General features: G+C 37.2%; 3 protein-coding genes across 4 annotated transcripts in view; all 3 read left to right on the plus strand.

The window, feature by feature from the left end:
* LOC126695431 (G-type lectin S-receptor-like serine/threonine-protein kinase At4g03230) overlaps positions 1 to 19002 on the plus strand; it is a 174361-nt gene extending 155359 nt beyond the window's left edge. Inside the window, exon 7 of one of the 2 annotated variants that reach the window (XR_007646026.1) lies at positions 18984 to 19002. The gene's annotated coding sequence lies outside the window, so the exon portion shown is untranslated. Of the gene's footprint in view, positions 1 to 18736; positions 18881 to 18983 lie in introns of those variants that run through there. The other variant, XM_050392187.1, reaches the window with a different exon arrangement.
* LOC126696258 (uncharacterized) lies at positions 5164 to 6258 on the plus strand. Its single transcript, XM_050393027.1, has one exon. The coding sequence runs from the start codon at positions 5164 to 5166 to the stop codon at positions 6256 to 6258; it is 1095 nt and encodes a 364-aa protein (XP_050248984.1).
* Positions 14376 to 19674, plus strand: LOC126695430 (G-type lectin S-receptor-like serine/threonine-protein kinase At4g03230). Its single transcript, XM_050392183.1, has 7 exons — positions 14376 to 15830; positions 17614 to 17733; positions 17868 to 18079; positions 18174 to 18384; positions 18495 to 18732; positions 18874 to 19024; positions 19171 to 19674. The coding sequence occupies exons 1-7, from the start codon at positions 14540 to 14542 to the stop codon at positions 19465 to 19467; spliced, it is 2520 nt and encodes an 839-aa protein (XP_050248140.1). The 5' UTR covers positions 14376 to 14539; the 3' UTR covers positions 19468 to 19674.
* The last annotated feature ends 4013 nt before the right edge of the window (positions 19675 to 23687 follow it).

Consider the following 23687-nt stretch of genomic DNA (forward strand, 5'->3'; position numbering starts at 1 on the left):
GTCCCTATTGACAGCATTATAAAAGATGGAGTGTAAAGTTGTGATTTCCAACTAGCCTTTGTTGGCTTTAATTCCGAATCAAATTTGATTGTAATTTCTTCAATCATTTCCCTGTATTTATGTGGGTTTATTTGTAAGGGATGAGTGTGAGAGATTGGTGGAAAATCAAGCTTTAAAGAAGAATCAATGCAGTTTGTGACTAGCTCTCGAGAAGAGTAACCCGCGAAAGGCCACGTATGAAGCACATGACTAAAAGCTGAAGAGTCATGCCAGGCTGTCCAATTCGCAATTACTTTGCGAGAAAGGCCATCTCATGAAGTACCCGCAAAACTCTCTGTTTGGCAAAAAGAAAAAGTATTTTACCAAATTCTTTACCCACACTATATATACCCTCATTACCCACGAAATGTAAGGAGTGTTATTCAGAGAGAAAACCCTAGCAAAAACACTTAAGAGTTAGAGATTGTTATACCCACAATCATTTACACATTTTCTCTTGGTTTTCCTCTATTCCTACCTCTCCATCTCTACATCCTTGAGAGATTCTTAGGCTAAATATTTACCTCACCCAATTTGAGTGTTGAGTCAAGTTTTGGTACCTTTGAGAAGCATTGGAAGGAGCCATTAAGTAGCGGATGCAATCGGGCTGAATTGCGGGATCCGAAAAGCTAGTGAGGACAAGACTCCGAGAAGTCCATTGGTAGCAGGAGCTTGGAGGGCTCAAGTACATGAGATAGACTAGGCATGGAGGGTCTTTTGTTATTCGTGTACTCCAACTTATTCACTAGTGGATCGATTTTGACTTGGAGGGTTGCGGAGAGGTTTTTCACTGAGTTCTTTGGTTTTCTCTTCAATAACACGTCTTGGTGTTATCTTGTGTTTGCATCTCTCTTCCCTACTCTTAAAGCTTTTCTTTTATTGTTCATTATGGTTGAATATGGCTTAGAGTAATGTTACCGGTTTATTGTGCTTATTTACTCTTATTCCACACTTGATAAATTAGAGTAAAAGAAATCTAGCCGTAATTTTAAAATTGGGATCTGAACAAGCATTAGTGTTTTCACACTAATTTGAGCTTTAATTCTAATTCTTTTCTTGCATTGCATGTGAACTTGTTCTAGATGTTGTAATTGGCGAGAGTACATTTCGATTGCTTTCCGGTGAAGATTAAACACTATTGATTGGGGGATGACTTCTTCATCTTTGGATTTTGGCTTTCACGTTGTCAATCATATTGGAGCTTTCCACCTCCAAATGGATGGTCTTTGCCGGTTAGGACTTTCCCAAAGATTAGCTTTAATAGAAAAGGGATGGATCTTTGTAAGAGAAAAAGTGAGAGATTTTGATCAGAGAATGGTGGAAGAAGATGTAGTTGGTTCAATGGAGATGAAGGGGAGTGGCTTTGTGGATCTGGGTTTAGAACAAAAGATTAACCACTGAGAGAGATGAAAAAAAAAACAAAAGATTCATACGTGTGTTTCAGTTTTTGTGAGGCTGTGGGTTTCCAAAAGAAAAAGAAAAATATAAAGAAAAGGAAAAAAAATGGTAATATATATATATATATATAATTATTATTATTAAAAGCTGATGTGGTAATTTTTTTCCATTTAAGCACTGACGTGGCCATATCAATCACTCAAATTTAGACACATTAGCATCTAATTTAATATTTTAATATTAGGCATGCCAACTGTACAAATCGTTTGGCATTTTCTGTTAGTGAGTTAACTGTAGAGACTAAATTGAGTGCAAGTTGAAAATAGTAGCAACCAAATTAATTGCTATCAAAATGTAGGGACCAAATTGGTATTTTCGCCTAAATAAAATCATCTTTAAGTGAAAGAACATGGGGATTCTAAACCAAAATTTTATAGGATACTTCCCAAAATACATTAATACTAACTCGGAAGGACAATAACAATAACATACATTTTCCTTTTGATGCCCTTTTTACTTTGCCAAGAAGAAAGGTATTAGTGAAAGAATAAGGCTATAGTTACAAATTATTTATAATATTTAATACAAACTGTTGATATGATTAATTTCTTATTGGTTTTCATCTAAGCCTACTATTAAAATAGTTTTTTTCATTTACCAATAATCACTCAACACATTAGCAATTTGTAAATTTTTTTTATAAAAAAGTTTGTATCTCTAGCATTACTCATTAGTGAAATTATTTGCGAGAATTAGAAAATGTTCACTTTCTTCTTCACAAACAACATTAATGAAAAAATAGGAGCCCTATGCAAATCGCCATACAAAAGTTTTTTTTTTCTTTTGTTTAGATAAGATAATTAAAGAAATCAAAGATTGTGATTACTTGCGGTAGTTTACCTGTAAAATCCACACATTAATCTACCCATTGCCTTATCTTTGTAAGACAACTGAAATAATGAAAAAAAAAAAAAAAAAATCCAATTTCTCAGTTTTGAACAAAAGCACGCTAATTAAATTCATTGCGAAAAGCACATTTTAGTCCCTACATTTTTAAGCGATTCCCATTTTAGTCTCTAAATTTTATTTTTACCGCTTTTAGTCCCTATCCTGAAAAACGCTTCCGTTTTGGTCCCTGCCGTTACTCATTTAACAGAAATATCCTACGTGGCAAACGGTCCAACAGTAAATGCTTACGTGTCTATTAAAATAATATTAAAAAAAGCCACGTCAGATAAAAATAATATTAAAAAATGCCACGCCAGCAATTTAATTTTTGAAAAAAAGCCAAATCAGATAAAAATAATATAAAAATTTCTAACCTAATTATTTTTTTAAAAAATAAAAGAAATTAGTTAAATTAAAATTTTTTCCTTTTTTTTGGAAGAACATGAAGAACGTGTTCTTCATTTTTCTTCCCCAACTAAGCTTGCCCAGAAAATTAAAAATTAAAAATTTACTTTTCTTTTCTTGCATTTTCTTAGCAACCAAAATCATAAAATCACTCAAATTTACAAAATAAAAAGATATGCCCATAAAAATTTACAAAACACAAACATTCAACAAGATTTTCTTATGCTTTGAAACCAAACACAAAAAACACAAAACTCAAACCCAAATTTTCGGCCTCCATGCACAACCAAACCCAACGAAGCCTGAATAAGATCTTAGAGAAAGCGTAACGAAACCCGGCACGACCACCACCACATCAAACAGAACCCAGCCACCACCAAAACTCGGCTACCAACGAAACCCAGCCACCAAACAGACCCAGCAAGCACCGAAACCCACCACCAAATGGATCTAGCAAACACCGAAAAAAACCCACCACCAAAGCCGGCCACCGATTTGAACTCCACAACCGAAACCCACCACCAAAACGCCACCACCAAATGGATCAAATCCGGCCACCGATTCAACTCCACAATCGAAACCCACCACCGAAATGCCACCACTAAAACCCAGCAAACACCGAAAAAAACCCACCACCAAAGCCGGCCACCGATTCAACTCCACAACTGAAACCCACCACCGAAACGCCACCACTAAAACCCAGCAAACACCGAAAAAAACCCACCACCAAAGCCGGCCATCGATTCAACTCCACAACCGAAACCCACCACCGAAACGCCACCACTAAAACCCAGCAACCACCGATTCGATCCAACCAAAACTTAGTCAGATGAGAAGAGATAGATGAGCAAAACATGCTGTGAATAGAGAAAGAGGAATGGGAGACGTAGAAGAGAGATATAAAGGGAGAGATGGAGAACTGTGAATAGAGAAAGAGGAATGGGAAACATCTCCTGGAACGTTCTTCATCTTCTTCCAAAAAAAAGGAAAAAAATTTAATTAGAAATTTTTATATTATTTTTATATGACTTGACTTTTTTCAAAAATTAAATTGCTGATGTGGCATTTTTTAATATTATTTTTATTTGACGTGGCTTTTTTTAATATTATTTTAATAGACACGTCAGCATTTACTGTTGGACCATTTGCCACGTAGGATATTTCTGTTAAATGAGTAACGACAAGGACCAAAACGGAAGCGTTTTTCAGGATAGGGACTAAAAGCGGTAAAAATAAAATTTAGAGACTAAAATGGGAATCGCCTGAAAATGTAGGGACTAAAATGTGCTTTTTGCCTAAATTCATATTCTACTACATGGTGGTTTGCTAGGGCACCTGTTTCACATCAATCTAGGGCACTTGTTTTGAATAAGAAATATGTTCTCAATATAAGCATAACTGGGAAAGAGTGCACCCATTATTTAATATTAAGGATTTCTAATATGAATTTTTTAAAACAATTAAAAAAACAGGTTTGGTCATGAGTCAATCCGTTTTTACTTTGTTAAAAAAAATTTGGACTTAGGTCGTGTATTTTCCTAGAGTTCAGGTTAGGTACAAGTTTTCCATCTCTTTTAGTATTTGTTTAATGCTCAACCAAAAAAAAAAAAAAAACTTTTAAGTTATATAAAATTAACATTATAAATAAGAAATCAAATATTTAAAATAGAATATAATAAAAAAAGAATTATCATATAGGATATGTTCCGATTACAATTTTTAAGTTTTTATTCATCAATTTTTATCTTTCCGATAAAACTAAAAATTATTACATGATTGAGTGCTATACCTATATTTTAACTTTTTAAACTAACATGAGGACCACTTTATGATAATTATTCTTTATTATAAAGTCAAAACAATAAATTGTTTTTTTGTTGTAAGCTTGATATTCAAACCCAACTTTCTTATTCAAAGAACATTTTGTAACAATATAATTAGGTAGATCCTAAGTTACTTTTGATTCCAAAAATTTGTAATTGTGACAAGTGAATACCTTCTCCTATATTATTTGTCTGTGCTTTGAACTTGTAGTTCGAACTTGGTACAAATTACATTAAAAACATTTCCTATATTTTTTTATGGTAGTTTCGTATTCTTTTTATGAAAACAAGAAATGATTCCTATATTATTTGTTTAGGATTTAATATTTCTTATTTGCTTTATAAAAATTATAATATGAAGAATACATTTAAAATCCGAGTTTTAAAACCATGCTATTTTCAAAATCAATTGTACAAGTATAACCCTCCATTATTTAGCACCAAAAAAAAAAAAGAAAAAGAAAAAGAAAAAGAAAAGGTACAACCCTCCATGATGTAAATAGAGAAAGAGTAGTTGTGAAAGTGACAGTAAATTGGGTATTGAAAAGAGATGGAGAGAGATAGGCTTAAGCGCTCTGACGAAGAGGAAGACACACTGGCTCGTAGTACCAAGAAATTCAAAGATAGCCATTCATCTGCATGGGAGAAAGAGAATGGTTTGGGTAAGAAAATTGGGAGTTACAAAGATAGGTTGGTGGGTGCAATCCCTGGTGCATTTGAGCAAGCGTTTGGCTTTGAGTGCTCCATGCATGAAGACCTTAAATTGGACAATGAAGAGGAACATGGCCATGAAGGTAGCACCAGGGTATGCTTTTCCAAAGAGGATAAGATCCGTATGAGATCTCCTTGGCAAAGAGCTCTGATTTTTAAAACTTTTGGGAGAATAATGGGTTTCTCCTTTCTTGTTGAAAAGATCCGAAGCATGTGGAATCCATCTGGGGGTATGAATTGTATTGATTTGGGTTTTGACTACTATCTAGTTAAATTTGAGCTAGTGGATGATGTGGATCATATCCTTAAGGGTGGCCCGTGGTTCATTGGGCAACACTTTTTGGCTATAAGGCAATGGGAACTTGAGTTTAAAGTGTCATCTGCAACCCTATCTTCGGTGGCGGTGTGGATAAGGCTACCAGAGTTGCCCATAGAGTTTTATGAGATTAATGTGCTCCTCAAGATTGGGCGAGCCATTGGTCCAGTCCTTCGGATAGACTCACACACGGCCAATGGAGAAAGAGGCCGTTTTGCGAGATTATGCATTCAAGTTAATCTAGACAAACCTTTGATAAAGACTGTATACCTTGGTAAGTTAGCCCAATGTGTGCAGTATGAAGGGATCAATGCATTATGGTTCTCTTGTGGCAGGATTGGTCACAAGATTGAGGCGTGCCCTTATATCATTAGAGAGACTTCAAAGGAGGCAATGAAGGAGCGGGGTACTTGCACTCAAGAACACGGCAATGACCAAGGGGTTGGGAAAGAAGACATGGAGCTGAATAAGATGAAAGATTATGGGGAATGGATGGTGGTTAGCTGGCGGAAGCCCAGTGGCAAGATGAGAACCAGGCAGCAAACATTGGAGCAGAGCCAAACGGGTGAGGCTAGCTCAGAACATAGCTCCCTAGCTGGGCATAGGGTGGCGAATTAGTACAAATGGGAAGGAAAAAGAAAAGCTACTCACACGCAACCTGTTGTGTCAATCAGTGAGGTCAGCAAGTCTTCCACGTCAAATCTCAACAAACCAAATCAAGGTAAAGGAGCAAAAGGAATGAGTTCCCGTGCCAAGGCCAACCAAAAAGCTATAAGTATAGTTGGAAGTCAACCAAATGGGGTGGGCCTTAGTTTTAAAACGGGTGCAGACCCTAGTGGATCGGGCAAAGATTTTATGGGAGTGGATGGGGCCTGCCAAGGCCCATTCATTTTCTCCAGCCCATTTGAGGATGATAAATACACGGAAGCCAAATACAAGGATACAGACACTACTCTTTATAAAGTCAGTAACAATGGAGGGGAAAGACAAAATAGGGGATTTTTTACAAAGGGAAGATCATACCTGTGGGGGAAGAAACCATTTGGTGGATAAGGCAAGATCCAACCAAGATTTGGGGGTGGTTTGAGGTGGAGCTAATGATGGCCTGGAAGAACATATTCCCATTGACAGAGACGAGCAGAAGGTTGGGATACCTGCCGTTAAAGGACAAAGCTTGGGTTACAACTCCAAACCTTTAGTGGAGGTTTCTAACAGACAGGTCGTCAATACCAATGTCGTCGACAATAAGCTTAGGGTCATTAGTAGCAGAATCAAGCACGCTGATTTCAGAAAAATTATTGTCAGAGGCAGAGGTGGAATGGACACAGCCAGTGATAACCATGAGGAAGATCTTGGAGGACAAACTGGTGTAATGCTTGATGATGGGCAACTTACATCGGGTAAAAATGATCCAATTTGCAGAGCCAATGATCAATGGAACAATCCTTATCAGGGCAACACAAGACACATTGGGGATCATCAAACACTCCACAACTCTACTTCGGGGGAGTTTGGAGTCGAGGATGGAACTGATGGATGCATGGAGGTTGAGGGACATTGAAGATGCTTCTTCTATGTCTCATTTTGATTTTGCAACAAACCCAAATAGAATCATGAATATTTTGCTATGGAATTGTAGGGGAGCTATGAAACCCCTCTTTAGGAAGACTGTTATGGACTTGGTAGCTTGGCATTCCCCAATTATCATGGTGATTACGAAAACAAGATTAAGCGGTGCGAGGGCAATGGAGATAATTGAAACTCTCCCTTTTGATAGGGTAGAAGTGACTGACACCGTTGGGTTTACAGGAGGGATTTGGTTGCTTTGGAGCTTTAATCTGGTGCATGTGGATATTCTGGCAACAATAGAGCAGAAGATTCATGCTATTATTCGGGTAAGATCTCAATCCCTAAACTGGTTAATTAGTGCTATTTATGCTAGCCCTAGATTCTGAGAAAGATGTATTCTTTGAGATAATTTAAAAATGTTAGCAAATCTTCATGACCTTCCTTGGGCCCTTATGAGGGATTTTAATGAAGTGCTCTCAGAGGAGGAAAAATCTGGTGGGAACCTGGTTTGCTTAAAGAGGGTTAGAGCAATGAAAGAATGTATGGATGCTTGCCATGTGATGGATTTAGGTTTCTCAGGGCCAAAGTTTATTTGGTCCAATAAGAGGGAGATTGGAGACCTAATTCAATGCAGGCTGGATAGGTGTTGGGCTAATCCAAAGTGGAAGGAATTCTACTTAAAGGCCAATGTCACTCACTTGGCCAGAGTCAATTCTGATCACTGCCCCCTGGTTTTAAATTTGAATCCTAATATGGGTAACGTCTTTGATAGACCCTTTAGATTTCAGTCCATTTGGCTCAACCATAAGGAATTCCCAATGGTGGTTAAGGCAACCTGGGAAGGACAGGATGTTAGGTTGAAGGGTGCTATCTTGGACTTTACAGTGAAAGCTCAGAGATGGAATAAGGAGGTATTTGGGAATGTTTTTGACAAGAAGAAGCAAATTACGGCCAAGCTGCTGGGTACTCAGAAAGCGTTAGCCTCCTATCCAAACCCCTTCCTTATCAATCTCCAAAATCAATTATCTGAGGAGTATAATCTTATTCTCCAAATGGAGGAGGAAATATGGGCAATGAAAGCAAGAACTAACTGGATCATATTGGGGGAGATAAATACTTCCTATTTTCATATGTCAACACTTGCACGGAGAAGCAAGAACAGAATCACGAGCATTCAGAATGGTGATGGGGAGTGGGCGCACAATGCTGAAGAAGTTAAGGGTATATTCACTTCAATTTTCATGAAGCTTTACTAGACTGAGCAAGTTTATTGTCCCATTACCCCTCAATGGAATTCTAAATGGGGTGCTAAAGTTAGTCTTGAGGAAGCAAGAGGGTTGTCTCACATCCCTTCTGATAAGGAAATTTGGACTACCTTAAAGTCTATGAAACCCTATAAAGCCCTAGGGGTTGATGGACTACATGCAGGCATTTTTTAGAGATTCTGGCTTATTGTTAGCGATTCGGTAAAGAAGGAAGTCATTAAAGCTTTCACAAGTCAAAAAGTCCCAGAATACCTCAATTAGACTCTTATTGCTCTTATTCCAAAACAACTTAGACTTGAAATTGTCAGCCACTACAGACCTATAAGCCTTTGCAATACGGTTTATATATAAGGTCATCACAAAGATCATTGTCCAAAGGCTGAGACCCCTCCTTCCATCTTTGATCTCTCCCATGCAGACTGCCTTCTTAGAAGGGAGAAGGGCCTTGGATAATGTTGTTATTGCCCAAGAATTGATATATTCTCTGAAAAGAAGGAAGGGCAAGGAAGGGTACATGGTAGTCAAAATTGACCTTGAAAAGGCTTATGATCGCCTTGAGTGGAGCATTGTTAAAATGGTTCTTGAACACTTTGGCCTCCCCCAAAATATTATCAATCTCATTATGAGTTGTATTTCCACAACAACCACAACCCTACTTTTTAATGGCAGTAAGTTAGAAGCTTTCCAACCTTCTAGAGGGTTTAGACAAGGTGATCCAATATCACCTTGTCTATTTCTGTTGTGCATGGAGTTTCTTGGAAGCCAAATCACTAGCATGTGTGAGTTTAGGAGGTGGGATAAGATCAAAGCCTCTAGGAATGGGCCAAGCTTCTCCCATGTTTTCTTTGCTGATGATTTGATGTTGTTTGCCTAGGCTGATCATAAGAATTGTGAGGCTATCATTGAAGTTCTAGATAACTTTTGTAATCTTGCAGGGCAGAAAGTTAGTTCGGGGAAGTCCAAAATACTTTTTTCCCCAAATGTCACTAGGAGAAGGAAGAGATTCATATGTGGGAAATTGGGAATCCATGCAACAACTAATCTTGGAAGATATCTTGGCTTTCCAATCCTTCAACAGAGCAGAGCTAGGGCTACATTCAATTTTTTGGTGGAAAAAATTCAAAACAAACTTGCTGGCTGGAAGACTAAGAGCCTGTTTGGGTAAGCTTTTTTTATCACTCAATTTCCGTCACTCAATTTCCATCACTCATCACTCATAACTCATCACTCATCACTCATTTTTTCACACTCATTTGGCAACATCACTTTTATTTTCATCACTCAATTTTTTCACACTATTCATGGGTCCCACACCTGTCAGCCAGTACAGTTTTTTTTTAGTACCCAACTCACCGAAGCTAATATATATATATAAAAAATAAAAAAATAAAAAAAACCAAACCGAACAGAATAGCCAACCCAGGAAAAGAAAAAGAAAAAAAAAAAAAAGAACAATGCCAACCCAGGAAAAAAAAAAAACTGAACAGCCAACCCAGGAAAAGAAAAAGAAAAAGAAAAAAAAAAAAGAACAACGCCAACCCAGGAAAAAAAAAAAAAAAAAAAAAAACCGAACAGCCAACCCAAGAAAAGAAAAAAAAAAAAAAGAACAACGCCAACCCAGAAAAAAAAAAAAAAAAAAAAATTGAACGGCCAACCCAGGAAAAGAAAAAAAAAAAAAAAAAAAATCAAACAGCCAACGCCAAACCAGAAAAAAAAAAAAAAAAGTCAAAAGGTGGTCAAAAGTTGCGGCTGTGGGTCCCCTATGTGTGTTTAATTACAATATTGCCATTGAGTTATGAGTTATGGAAACTGAAAACAGCCAAAAGTTGTTTTCAGTTTCCATAACTCATAACTCAAAAATCAGAGAATTGAGTGATGGAAATAGAGTTATGGAAACAGAGTTATTGTTTGCCAAACAAACTTTTTACTATGGGTCCCACCATTTTTGAGTTATGAGTTATGGAAACAGAGAATTGAGTTATCAAAAAACTCAATCCAAACAGCCTCTAAGCTTCTATTGAGGGCAGGGAAGCTTGTGCTTGCCAAAACAGCAGCTGCACCAATAGCAGAATATTACATGCAATGCCAAGCCCTCCGTTCCAAAGTGTGTGATGCAGTCGACAAGATTATCAGAGACTTTCTGTAGGACTCAACTGAGGAGAAAAGAAGAATGCACATGGTTAAGTGGAGCACAGTGACATTGCCTAAAGATTTGGGTGGTTTGGGTCTTCACTCTATGAAGGATAGGAACCTAGCCATTCTTGCTAAGTTGTGTTGGAGGTTGGCTAGTGATCAAGGAGCACCTTGGGCTCAAATGTTGGCTGCCAAGTACCTAACTCCCCAAAGATTGGAGCAAGGAAGATCAGCCCCATGTTCAAGTGTTTTGGTTGCCTGCAAGAAGGGAGATCCTATATATGTTAAGGGCTTAAAATGGGCTGTGAGGAATGGTGAGTCAATCAATGTTTGGTTGGATTTTTGGCTCCCAATAGGCAGGCTTCGAAACCTCATTGAAGGACCTCTGAATCGGAATGAAGATTAGGTTATTGTCAATCAATGCTTTGACAATGAATGTGTATGGAGAAGCCAAAGCATATCCTTCGAGATACCAGATCAAATTCTTAATGTTATTAAAGCAACCCCACTATCTCTGAACCAAAATACAAAAGATACCTTTCATTGGGCTTTCTCTAAAGATAGCATCTTCTCTCTAAAATCAGCTTACTTGCTGGCAAGACATTTAAATCCTTTGAACCTGGAGACAAATCCAATAGCTTGGGTTTGGAAGGTAGAAGCTCCCCCCAAGATTCAATTTTTTCTATGGTTATGCCTCCATTATGGTTTGCCCACTGGAGAAGTGCTAGGTTCAAGGGGTTTAAACCTTGACCCCTTATGTGGCTTGTGTCAGAAAGGTAATGAATCAATTGAGCATTTGTTAAGGGGTTGTGAGGTTGCACAAATCTTTTGGTAGGACCTGAATTTCCCCTACTGCGTGAGGGATTCTTTCAACTTACCCCTTGGAAAATGGCTAGAGATCAATTGCTAGAAAGATATAGGATCCGATGTAATGGGTTTGCCTTGGAAGATCTTATTTCCCATGGGGGTATGGCACATTTGGCTACACAGGAATGAGTTCACATTAAGATTGGGAAGAGTGGACTGCTCGAGCTACAGAAGGTGCATCAAAGATAGTGCTAAGTTCTACTCTTTTGGCATCAATTCTAAGGTACAAAAGCTAAAATCTGTCATACCTGGTGGTTGGATCAAACCACCTGAGGGGTGGGCAAAACTAACTCTTATGGATCTATGATGGGAAGTACGGGTAAGGCAAGGGGAGGAGGTGTGATTAGAAATCATGAGGGGGAATGGCTGAAGGGATATGCAAGACCACTCGGACACACCAACAGTTGCAGGGTAGAACTTTGGGCTTTAAGAGATGGCTTGGTTTTGGTGAAGGAAATGGGGCTAACAGCCTTATCATTAAGCTTGATGCACTGAGTGTAGTGCTAATCATGACTAACAACAATGACAATTTGCTAATGGAACCTTTATTAATTGACTGCAGGAACCTGCTGAGGGAAATCCCCAATAAACAGATTGTTCATGCCTACCGAGAAGTAAACCAATGCGCTGATGCATTGGCAAAATTGGGAGCTACTTCTCTGTCTTCCTTTACTGTATTTTTGAGCCCACCACCTGTGGTGGGTAGTATATTAGTCTATGATAAAGTGAATATGTGCTGTAACAGACTTGTTAATTCCTAAGTTTAATGCATTTTCATGGTTTACCCAAAAAAAAAAGAGAAAGAGAAAGAGTTACTCAAGAAACTCACCAGGCAAAAAGGTAATAGTAGGCCTTTTCTTTCTTTTTGCCTTGGTAATATGAAATGGGTCACAGTCAGCACTATCATACAATTTATTACTCACTCCGTCCCAATTTGTTTGTTCTATTTGAAAAGTCAAACTTTTTAAGGCAACATCATTTATTGTTTTGTCTGTCTTATAAAAATGTATAAGTTTACAAAACTACCCTTAAATAAATTTATTAGTTTTTTTTTTTTTTTTTTAAAGAGTTATTTTTAATGAGGCAACTAAAAAGGTGCCCCAATTAGATTGATTTTTTAATAGTTGGTTGATTTAATCCGTTTGGATTAGGGGGGGGGGGGGGGAATAGGGTAGGGTAGAGTAGGATTAGCCTAAAATTAGTCTATTTTCAGCTAACTCCACTCTACTCTCCTTCCCTCTCTCCTAAATCCAAACACGTCCTTAATGACAGATTTCAACTGCTTTTTAACTTTCACTATTCCTGAGAATTAGATAGTCTTAGAGCATTCCCATCAAAACTTTCAAAATTTTTAGCATTTAGCATCTTAAATAATTACTTTATCAAATTTAACAACTCATTTTACAATACACTCAACATCAAAGATTCTATTTTTACCTTCATCTCATTTAAATAATATAAACAACTTATTAAAATGAAATAAACTTCCAAAAAAAGTTCATAACAATCAACCACTTTCACCACCACCACCACCACCACCACCATGGCAACCACAACTTACTGGAAAAAAAAAAAAAAAAAAAAAAAAAAAAAAAAAACCACCATCATCAACAACCCACCACAAAACCCTTTAAAATAGACTAATACCACCAGCCACAACAACCACCATCACAATCACAAGCCACCTCCAAAAAAAAAAAAAACCCATAAAAAAACCCACCATTGCCTATCATTACTACCATGACCTGGAGAGAGAGCAAAACCACTGTGACCCACCATTACCACCATGACCCACCACAACACCACCACCACAACACACTGAACCCATGACCCAAAATCCACCACCACCACCATAGCACAGCAAACCACGACCTAAAACCATTTACCACTACCACATTTTTTTTTTTTTTTTTTGAGAGAGAGCTTGAGCAAAGAAAAAGACAAACAGAAAATAATGGAGGAGAAGAAGCCAACAAATAAAGAAGTTTTTAGAAGAAAGAGAAATAAATACTATCTAAGAGAAGAAGAGGGAGAATGGAATAAAAAATTAATTTTTTTATAAGATTGTTGCTACATAGTCAAAGATGACAGTTTATTGTAGCTTCGGTGCTAAATGTTTTAGGTTTAACATCATTAATGTAGAGGCATTTTATTGTTTGTGTTGCTAAAAAATAACATTTTAGCATTTTGAAAACTTCCATACGAATGCTCTTAGGCGTGAATCGGTATTTAATTTGGTAGGTAAAATCGATGAAACTACTGCGAAAACTACAAGAAAAATGGAGAGCTTTTGCAAAAAAAGAAAAGAAAAATGGAGAGCAAATTGAATTCACTTATTTAAATAAACATGGCCATGGCTAGGTGGCCAACAGTATTTTTCTTATTAATTTGCAGAAATACTTCATTGAGTGCAAAAAGGGAAACAAAGGAGAGCTCAAAAAAGAGCAAGCTTTTTACCACTTGGCAGAAGTGTGGAGCTGTGGTGCAGAATTTTTACCACTTGGCCCGACAGTTGGAGGATAGGCTTGCAAGGAAGGATATGGAGACTTGGGCGACGGTGGCTTGGTCCATCTGGAACGCCAGAAATAGGTTTTGCTTTGAGGAAAAACAATCCCAGCCAAAGGACATTCTCCAGGCCGCCACAACTCTAATGCAAGACTACCAGCGTTGGAATAGTCATCTAGCTGAACCAAACTAAGCAACCGAATGCGCAATGATGGGGAAACTACGTGTTCAGCTCCTGGCCATTATTTGCTTCCTTTTACTCTTACTTGGTTTGTACCCTTATGCCACGGGGAGGCTTTGGTTTTTTGTCCTTGTCTTTTGTATACTTAATGGGGGTCTTTTTCAACCCCAATATTCAATAAAATTTCTATCTTCACAGTAAAAAAAAATAAAAATAAAAAAGAGCAAGCTCAGAGAGAATTACATCAGAAAATACTGAAGGGGCAGAGCCCATAACAAAACAATTTTCCAATCTAAAACTAGAATTCAAGATCCATTCATTTGTTCTCTCTTTCAAAGTCAAATTTTAGCACAGCTTCTCCGCAAAATTCTGTGCAGCCATGGATAACAAGAAGAATCCATGGCTTATGCTTTCTTTTTTCTTCATCTGCCTATCTCTCAACAATCATCTTTCCCTTGGAGCTGACACAATCTCTGCAAACCAATCTCTCTCTGGTGACCAAACTATTATCTCTAACGGTGGGAACTTTGAGCTCGGTTTCTTCACACCAGGTAACTCTTCTCGTTCTAACTACTATATAGGCATGTGGTACAAGAAAGTCTCTCTCAAAACCATAGTTTGGGTGGCAAACAGAGAGACACCAGTCTCTGATATAGGTTCTTCTGTATTGAGAATCTCAGATGGTAATTTAGTTCTGTTCATTGAGTCTCAAATTCCAATTTGGTCAACAAATTTGAGCCCTACGAGCTCTGGTGCTCTAGAAGCAGTGCTTCTAGATGATGGAAATTTTGTTCTGAGAGATGGGTCTAATAAACTTTTGTGGCAGAGTTTTGATAATCCAACCCATACATGGCTTCCTGGTGCTAAGATGGCATACAACAATAGAACCAAACAAAACATACGTCTTATTTCATGGAAGAATACTGAGGATCCTGCACCAGGACTCTTCGCTCTTGAGCTACAGCAAATTACCAGTTCGTATGTTATTGTATATAATAAGTCTCAACTATACTGGAACAGTGGACCTTGGGATGGAAAAATTTTCAGTTGGGTTCCTGAGATGAGAGCCAATTATATTTACAAATTCAGTTATGTTTCAAATGAAAATGAGAGCTATTTCACCTATTCGCTTTATGATCCTTCTATTATATCTCGATTTGTGATGGATATATCGGGGCATATTCAGCAGCTTTCATGGTTGGAAAGTACCAAGCAGTGGAATTTGTTTTGGTCTCAACCAAGGACACAATGTGAGGTTCATGCTTTTTGTGGACCTTTTGGTAAATGCAACCAGCAATCCTTGCCTTTCTGTAGTTGCTTGAAGGGTTTTCAGGCTACCTCCAGCAACAGTTGGAATTTGTCAGATTTTTCAGCTGGGTGTGCAAGAAAAACCAGTTTGCAGTGTGGGAATGATAGTCTTGCTAATGGTAAGAGGGACAAGTTTTGGGAAATGCCCAACATGAAATTGCCTCAAAATCCACAAACTGTGGCATTTGGAAGTTCATCAGAATGTGAATCAACCTGCTTGAATTACTGCTCTTGCACTGCTTATATTTATGACAACCATTGTTCAATTTATGTTGGAGATCTCTTGAATCTGCAACAACTCACAAGCGCTGACACTAATGGAGGAACTCTATATCTCAAACTTGCAGCTTCCGAGTTATCTGGTAAGGCAATTACTGTAGGTATAGTTTTAGTTTGAGACTTTCAGTTGTAGGGATAGCAGTTCTTGAGTTACCCAGTTCTATAATTAATTTGCTCTATTCTATTTTCCTTATTTTTAGATGAAATTTGAATTAGGATGGGTCTAATTCGATTTTGAAATTTGAATTCTGAATTAGGATGTTTTTACTGATTTCCTTTCCTTTCATTATTTATCCTTGTTATTATTCTTATTCTTCAAGTTTGCGGTAACTAGTAAGTGGACTTTTCCTATAAAATGGTGTAAGGAGGTGCCTTTGCACCATCAGCTTTCTATAAAGACTTGTGTTAAACCTGTTGTTTACAAGCTCCAATACCATGATAACGCATCAGCAATTTATAAGTTAGTGAATACATGCTATCACACACAATAATTCCTCCATAAATCATAATACCCAGTTTCATAAACATTGAAGAAAGACGAGAGATTCTCTCCTGTCGGAGAGCTAACAATCATAATTAGAAAAACTAGTTGTATGTCTATGGTCAAAGCAATAAATCCAACATAGTGCTTGGCTGCTTGCTTGAACCGCAAAGATGGTATTGCTTGACCATGTCAATGACAAGAAAATATATATATATATATATATATATCCTTCTCAAAAAAAAAAAAAAAAAAAAAAAAAAAAATATATATATATATATATATATATAAAATATGGAGAAGGACAGGGAAGCTTGTGGCGCTAAAGAGCAACAAAGCCAAAAACACCATTCACGCGTGATGATCTATTTATCAGACTAAGGAAATCCATTGTACGTTTCTTTGTGACGACCCTAATAACTTTGTTGGCCTCTTCGTTGCCAGCATTGACATCGTAACCCTGGTCTCTATCTCCGACCAGCCCGTATCTAAAATTGGGTATGGTGAGCAATTATTGTGTGTGGTATATCTTATTCACTCGTGTGAAATGTTGATGTGGTATACTAGTATTGGAGGGTGTAAAACTCTTATTTGCATCACATGCTTATAAAATTTGGACTCTTGTACAAAAGGTTAGGATTGAATTTCATGTGCTTATTCCATATTAAAATTGCTTAATTAGAAATTCAGAAGCAATGAATCAGACTAATGTTGCTTCGCTGAATTTTTTTTTTTCTTTAGTAAATTATGATAATGGTTGATTTGATAATTTACCACAATGTTAGGACTGGCTAAATCGAGAAAAAATCCTGATTTCCAAGAATTCTCTTTTACTTGTGTGTAATCACTTTTAATCTTACTTTTGAAATTTGAGAGGTCTTTCAAAAAATTTACAAAATTGTCTTTAGAAAATTTAAATGTGATTATCATGTCATATATTGTTGTAGTTTGTATTCTGCACAACAATAAACATAATTTTTTTTTAGAAACAAACACACATATACAAGAGAGAAGGAAAGAGGTTCTAACACAAAAACACACTACAACTCCACTCAAAAGCAATGATAACTTTTAAGAAAAAGTGGGGCAAGTTATACAACACACAACACACTCTCTTCAGCAATGTGGGATAATTACCCTTTTTTTTTATAGAAACAAACACACATATACAAGAGAGAGGGAAATGAGTTTTAATACAAATGCGCACTATAATTCCACTCAAAAGCCATCAAAATTGTAGAAATTGATGAAAACATAATATTTTTAAATTTGATTATCATTTAATTCAATCATTTCAGCTTTTTCACTTTAACAGAACATGAAGTGAGATTTCTGTTCACATTCTATATATTGAAATATGACTAGTCTTTATTTTTTTCTTGTAGATTCTCCTCCATCCAAAAAAAGGATGAAATTGCTTCTTATTATTGGAATAACTAGTGTGATTGTTCTTTTCGCCAGTATTTCTATGTGCATATGGCAAAGAAAGATGAGCAAGAGAAAGGGTAAGCACTTTGCAAAATGCATATGATGCACCATGCTGAGTTTTTTGTTAATTTGAATCAGAATAAAGCCAGTAATACGTTCCTCCATGTAATTAACATGCAAACTAAGATACGTCAATGTCTTCTGAATTTAGAAAATAGACAAATTAATAAAAGAAATCAAGCACACCGCATGTTACACGGTGAAAGCCATGTCCAAGAATTGATAGACTTGGGTGAGTTGAAAGAAGAAGATGAGAAAGGCTTAGATTTACCTTTTTATGATTTGGAAAGCATACGAGTCGCTACAGGTAACTTCTCAGATGAAAACAAGCTTGGACAAGGAGGCTATGGGCCTGTTTACAAGGTAATTCTAGCAATATTTATTGGTCATTAATGTTCATGTCTGCCTGTTTTGGTAAATGGTAATATTAATTGTGCATTGGGAATTTTGGTCTTAGGGTAAGCTTCCAAGTGGTCAAGAAATTGCAGTAAAGAGGCTTTCAAGAGTCTCAGGTCAAGGTTTAAAAGAATTTAAGAATGAAGTGCTATTAATTGCAAAACTTCAGCATCGAAACCTTGTCAGGCTCCATGGATATTGCATAGAAGGGAGTGAAAAGATTTTACTTTATGAGTACATGCCTAACAAAAGTTTAGACTTCTTTATATTTGGTTGGCTTCTAAATCTAACTCCTACCATTTTACCATCCATGTTACGTTAACATTGTTTCTTATTTTAGTTGCTAAAATTATTCTTTCAAATGAAAAATGGAAATTGCAAGATCAAAAGCAAAGTATGAGTTTGCACTGGGAGATGCGTTTCAACATCATTCTGGGAATTGCTCGAGGGATTCTTTATCTTCACCAAGACTCTAGATTAAGGATTATTCATAGAGATTTGAAAACCAGCAATATTCTTCTAGATCACAAAATGAACCCCAAAATATCAGACTTTGGATTGGCAAGAATTGTTGGTGACAGACAAACTGAGGCAATCACAAGCAAAGTAGTTGGAACTCAGTAGGTTTCATGTAGATAGTTTGATTATTGTAGCTAATTATTTACATATTATGGCAAATCTTCAATCCGCTTAACTTGTTTAGACAATATGCACATAATTTCCTTGCTAATATTATAATTTATACAATCATTGCAATGTAGTGGCTATATATCTCCGGAATATGCGATAGATGGAATCTTCTCAATCAAATCCGATGTTTTTAGTTTCGGTGTAGTTCTACTTGAGATTATAAGCGGAAAGAGAAATACAGGTTTTTATAAGTCAGAACAAGCAATGAGCCTTCTAGGTTATGTAAGTATTTTGAATTTTCATAACTATCTATGTTTGTGTCACTTTTTTGCTTCATTCTAGGTTATGTATGTAGGTATGTTGAATTTTCTAATTATCTATGCTTTGGTAATTTTTTACTTCATACCAATGTTTGTCTATTATCACAGGCATGGGGATTGTGGACTGACAACATGTTGATGGATTTAATGGACGAGACCCTACAGGATACTTGCATTGCAGATCAGTTTGTGAAGTGTCTCAATATTGGTCTCTTATGTGTACAATCTAACCCAAGTGATCGCCCAACCATGTCAATTGTTATTAAGATGCTAGATGGTGAAACTGTGAACCTTCCAGCCCCAAAAAGACCAGCATTTGTCATTGGGAGAGATCAATCCAGCTCAACTTCTTCTAATAAACCAGAATCAATTAATGAAGTAACAAATAGTCTAGGAGCACGATGATCCATGATTAAGGTTATCATGAGTCTCGTTGTTTTTTTATGATTAATCCTGCAAAGTTAATCGTGCATTCACAATTAGATAATATAAATATTTTTTTCCCTACTTATTTTCCTTTGCTGGATACTTCTTTCACGTTATTTTAAATCCTTTCCCGTATTTGTTGTACTGACGTTTTGAATTCGAATGGATAAGATTTCAGGTTTCTTATATTGTGTTTGGACTATTGCTATTTTAAAGAACTTCTAGTATGATTTAGAAGACGTCTGAATTACAGAAATTCTTGTATTCACATTATCTATAAATATCATTACCGCATCCTGCCCAACGATTACCCATCCTTGCTCCTCCACTGAATAAAAATTCTATGTCCTACTATGAGTGGTTAACTTTAAACTTTATTAATAACTATTTATAAGGTCATTTTCTTAACCGAAAATTACTTTTACAAACTGACAAGTAACAACAATTTAAAGGTCATGGTCCTTCTCGGGCCGCCATCCATTATATTGTGCAATTTTTATTACTCATTGCCTCCTCTTCTTCTTCTTCTTTTCTTTTCTTTTCTTCTTCTTCTTCTTCTTTTTTTTTTTTTTTTTTTTTTTTAATAAAATATCTGAGATAGAATTCTACTCTAGTCTAATCTAAGTTTATGTGTGTGATACTCATTCTTGGAGACATAAACTCTAGTCCTCATCCTACATCCTACAAAACACTTAATTCTTTTAGAGTAACTATCACGCAAAGGATGTGTGGGATCATTACTCACTACTAGTTGCACTTGCACCACATGAATCTTCTCAAATTTGACAAGATTGGCAGTTACCTTTCCCTTAACACACAAAGACTTTTGTTAACGAGTGTCCTAAGGGCAATGGTTAAGATACATTAATTCTTTATTAAATAATTTTTTCATACACTTTAAAAAATAAAATCTAGATCTTGAAATTCCCTCCTATTTGATTGTTTGTGTACAAAAATCGGGCTTAAATAGCAAGATTGCTAGACTCTGACCAGACCATATAGTCAGACCGGGCTAATCGGAAACCGGATTGAAATCCGATTTCTTAAACATACAGAATCAGATTTCTTTGAAATCCCATGAACCCCTTAAACTGCGGTTAGACCGCATGGTTCAGGTAGAACCAGTGGCGGTTCAATCACGGTCCAAGCTTACATGTTGATTAAGAAAAAAAATAAAAAAAAGTGCATTGAAGGGCAATAGTTAAGGTGCATTAATGATTTATTAAATAATTTTTTTAATACAATTTAAAAAGTAATATATATATATATATATATAATGTTTTTATATCCAAAAAAACACACAACAACAATGAATTTTTGTATGCATGATTTACAAATTTATTTTATTCTTTGAAAAATGTATATTGTAATTCAGAATTGAACATTTATTAATTTTTAACATGTACCCTTTGGGCATTTATTAACAAGACCCATAAAGGAATATTGATGCTTATTACTATTGATATTGTATTTTTTCCAAATCCCTAAATTTTGGTGTAAAACTAGTTTTGAATCAAGGGATTCATTGATTTAAATATGCCAAACATATTTTTGTTGATTTCAATTAGTTTGCATTAGGTTGTCCAAATTTAGCTAAGCTTTAATAAAAAATTCTGATTGTATTATCATATTATCGTCTTGAATAACAAAAAATCATATTGAATTCAAGATCTTGAAATTCCCTCCAATTTTATTGTTTGTGCCAAAAATGGGGCTTAAATAGCAAGGTTGTCAGACTTGGACCAGACCAGATGGTCCGACCAAGTTAACCAGAAACTGGATTGAAATCTAGTTTTTTAAACATACAGAACCGAATTTCTTTCAAATCCCGTGAACCCCTTAAACCGCGGTTGGACTGCACGGTTTAGGTAGAATCGTTGGTGGTTCAATCACGGTCCAAGCTTGCATGTTAATTAAGAAAAAAAAACAGAAAAGTGTGCTTAAGGGCAATGGTTAAGGTGCATTAATGCTTTATTAAATAATTTTTTAATTCACTTAAAAAATAATATATATATATATCTTTATATCAAAAAAAAAAAACACACATACACACATAAGGACAATGAATTTGTGTATGCATGACAATGCATCATTTACAAGTTTATTTTATTCTTTGAAAACGTACACTGTTGTAGGGCCAGAGAATTCGAGGTCCCAGCTCACTTTACATTAAGGCCCAAGGCCCACGCCGAGGAGAACCGTTGCCGAGGACAAGCAACGGAAGCCCAAAACGGCCTAGAGTTATATCCGAGGACGATTCTGTCCTCGGCATCCCCAAGCGCTCTTAGAAGAAAGGGCGAGTGCGGTATAGGAGCGGTTCAAGGAAAAGCTAAAACACCTCCGCATTGATGAGAAAAAGACTCCTGAATGGTGTGGCGACAAAAGGACAAGGGAATGGCTGTCATTACTGCAATCAAGTACTTTGTGCCTGACAGAGCAATGCTTTTCAGCTTTTCAACCACCCACAACCAATTTAGGTATGGGCTGATGGGACAAGTATCAGCCCTAGAAAGTTGAACCTACACGTGGGAGTTGAAGGGAGGGTAAAAGCTAGTATAAAAGGAGAAGGAAGCGCACCAATTAGAGGCGGCTGGGACCAGGGCCAAAAACCAGAGCCTCCCAGACCGTGCCGAGGAGAAGGTCTTGTTGGGCAAGCACGGTTCATCACTGTGCAACCACCACGATAACCACGACTAACCATTGTCCGGCGACCAAGGCCTAGCCCATTAGCCCACTCTCTACAAATTTTATTGTTTGGGCCTTTAACGTACGAGCCCAACATCAGTTTGAGATTGTTACAAATTGAGTCCTTACAATTGGCGCCGTCTGTGGGGAAGGCTTGTGCGTTGCCACAGGCGGCGGTTAGTCGTGGTAGGATCAAGCTCCTGTCAGACAGGGGTCTATCGATGCTCCCCCATCATTTCCAGCAGCACGGGGTTGTCGTCCTAACTCATCTCCCACTCGAGGCTGCACTTCGAAGTGCTAGTGGCGCGGGCAGTTCTAGGGGCTTCCAACATCGAACTTATGTCCCCCACACCTTTGTCAGGGGCTAATCCCCTCGGATGCAGTAGCCCGATGCACCGAATTCCTATAAGTTTTGGACAGAACCAAGACCTTGCATGGTCCTTGGACTTAAACCTATGGGTAAACCAACTACTTCCAACAAAAGATAAGTTTTGGACAGAACCAAGGTCTAGCATGGTCCTCGGACTCAAACCTATGGGGAAACCAACTACTTCCAACAAAAGACAAGTTTTGGGCAGAACCAAGGTTTTGCCTGGTCCTCGGACTCAAACCTATGAGGAAACCAACTACTTCCAACAAAGGATAAGTTTTGGACAGAACCAAGGTATTGCATGGTCCTCAGACTCAAACCTATGGGGAAACCAACTACTTCCAAGAAGAGATAAGTTTTGGACAGAACCAAGGTATTGCATGGTCCTCGGACTCAAACCTATGGGGAAACCAACTACTTCCAAGAAAAGATAAGTTTTGGACAGAACCAAGGTATTGCATAGTCCTCGGACTCAAACCTCTGGGGAAACCAACTACTTCCAAGAAAAGACAAGTTATGGACAGAACCAAGGTCTTGCATGGTCCTCGGACTCAAACCTATGAGAAACCAACTACTTCCAAGGAAAGATAAGTTTTGGACAGAACCAAGGTCTTGCATGGTCCTCGGACTCAAACCTATGGCGAAACCAACTGCTTCCAAAAAAAAGATAAGTTTTGGACAGAACCAAGGTCATGCATGGTCCTCAGACTCAAACCTATGGGGAAACCAACTACTTCCAAGAAAAGATAAGATTTGGAAAGACCCAAGTTCTTGCACGGTCCTCAGACTCAAACCTATGGGGAAACCAACTACTTCCAAGAAAAAATAAGTTTTGGAAAGAATCAAGGTCTTGCATGGTCCTCGGACTCAAACCTATGGGGAAACCAACTACATCCAAAAAAAAGATAAGTTTTGGACAGAACCAAGGTCTTGCATGGTCCTCGGACTCAAACCTATGGGGAAACCAACTACTTCCAAAAAAAGATAAGTTTTGGACAGGACCAAGGTCTTGCATGGTCCTCGGACTCAAACCTATAGGGAAACCAACTACTTCCAAAAAAAAGATAAGTTTTGGAAAGAACCAAGGTCTTCCATCGTCCTCGGACACAAACCTATGGGGAAACCAACTACTTCCAAAAAAAAG

Source organism: Quercus robur, chromosome 8 (assembly GCF_932294415.1).
Source record: "Quercus robur chromosome 8, dhQueRobu3.1, whole genome shotgun sequence".
Classification (NCBI taxonomy): domain Eukaryota; kingdom Viridiplantae; phylum Streptophyta; class Magnoliopsida; order Fagales; family Fagaceae; genus Quercus; species Quercus robur.

What these genes read in the sequence shown, in the direction of transcription:
- LOC126696258 (XM_050393027.1), top strand. Translation starts at nt 5,164, where the DNA reads ATGGAGAGAGATAGGCTTAAGCGCTCTGACGAAGAGGAAGACACACTG.
- LOC126695430 (XM_050392183.1), top strand. Translation starts at nt 14,540, where the DNA reads ATGGATAACAAGAAGAATCCATGGCTTATGCTTTCTTTTTTCTTCATC. An exon ending in AGCAAAGTAGTTGGAACTCA is followed by an intron (nt 18,733 to 18,873) that starts GTAGGTTTCATG and finishes ATTGCAATGTAG; the next exon opens with TGGCTATATATCTCCGGAAT. An exon ending in CAATGAGCCTTCTAGGTTAT is followed by an intron (nt 19,025 to 19,170) that starts GTAAGTATTTTG and finishes CTATTATCACAG; the next exon opens with GCATGGGGATTGTGGACTGA.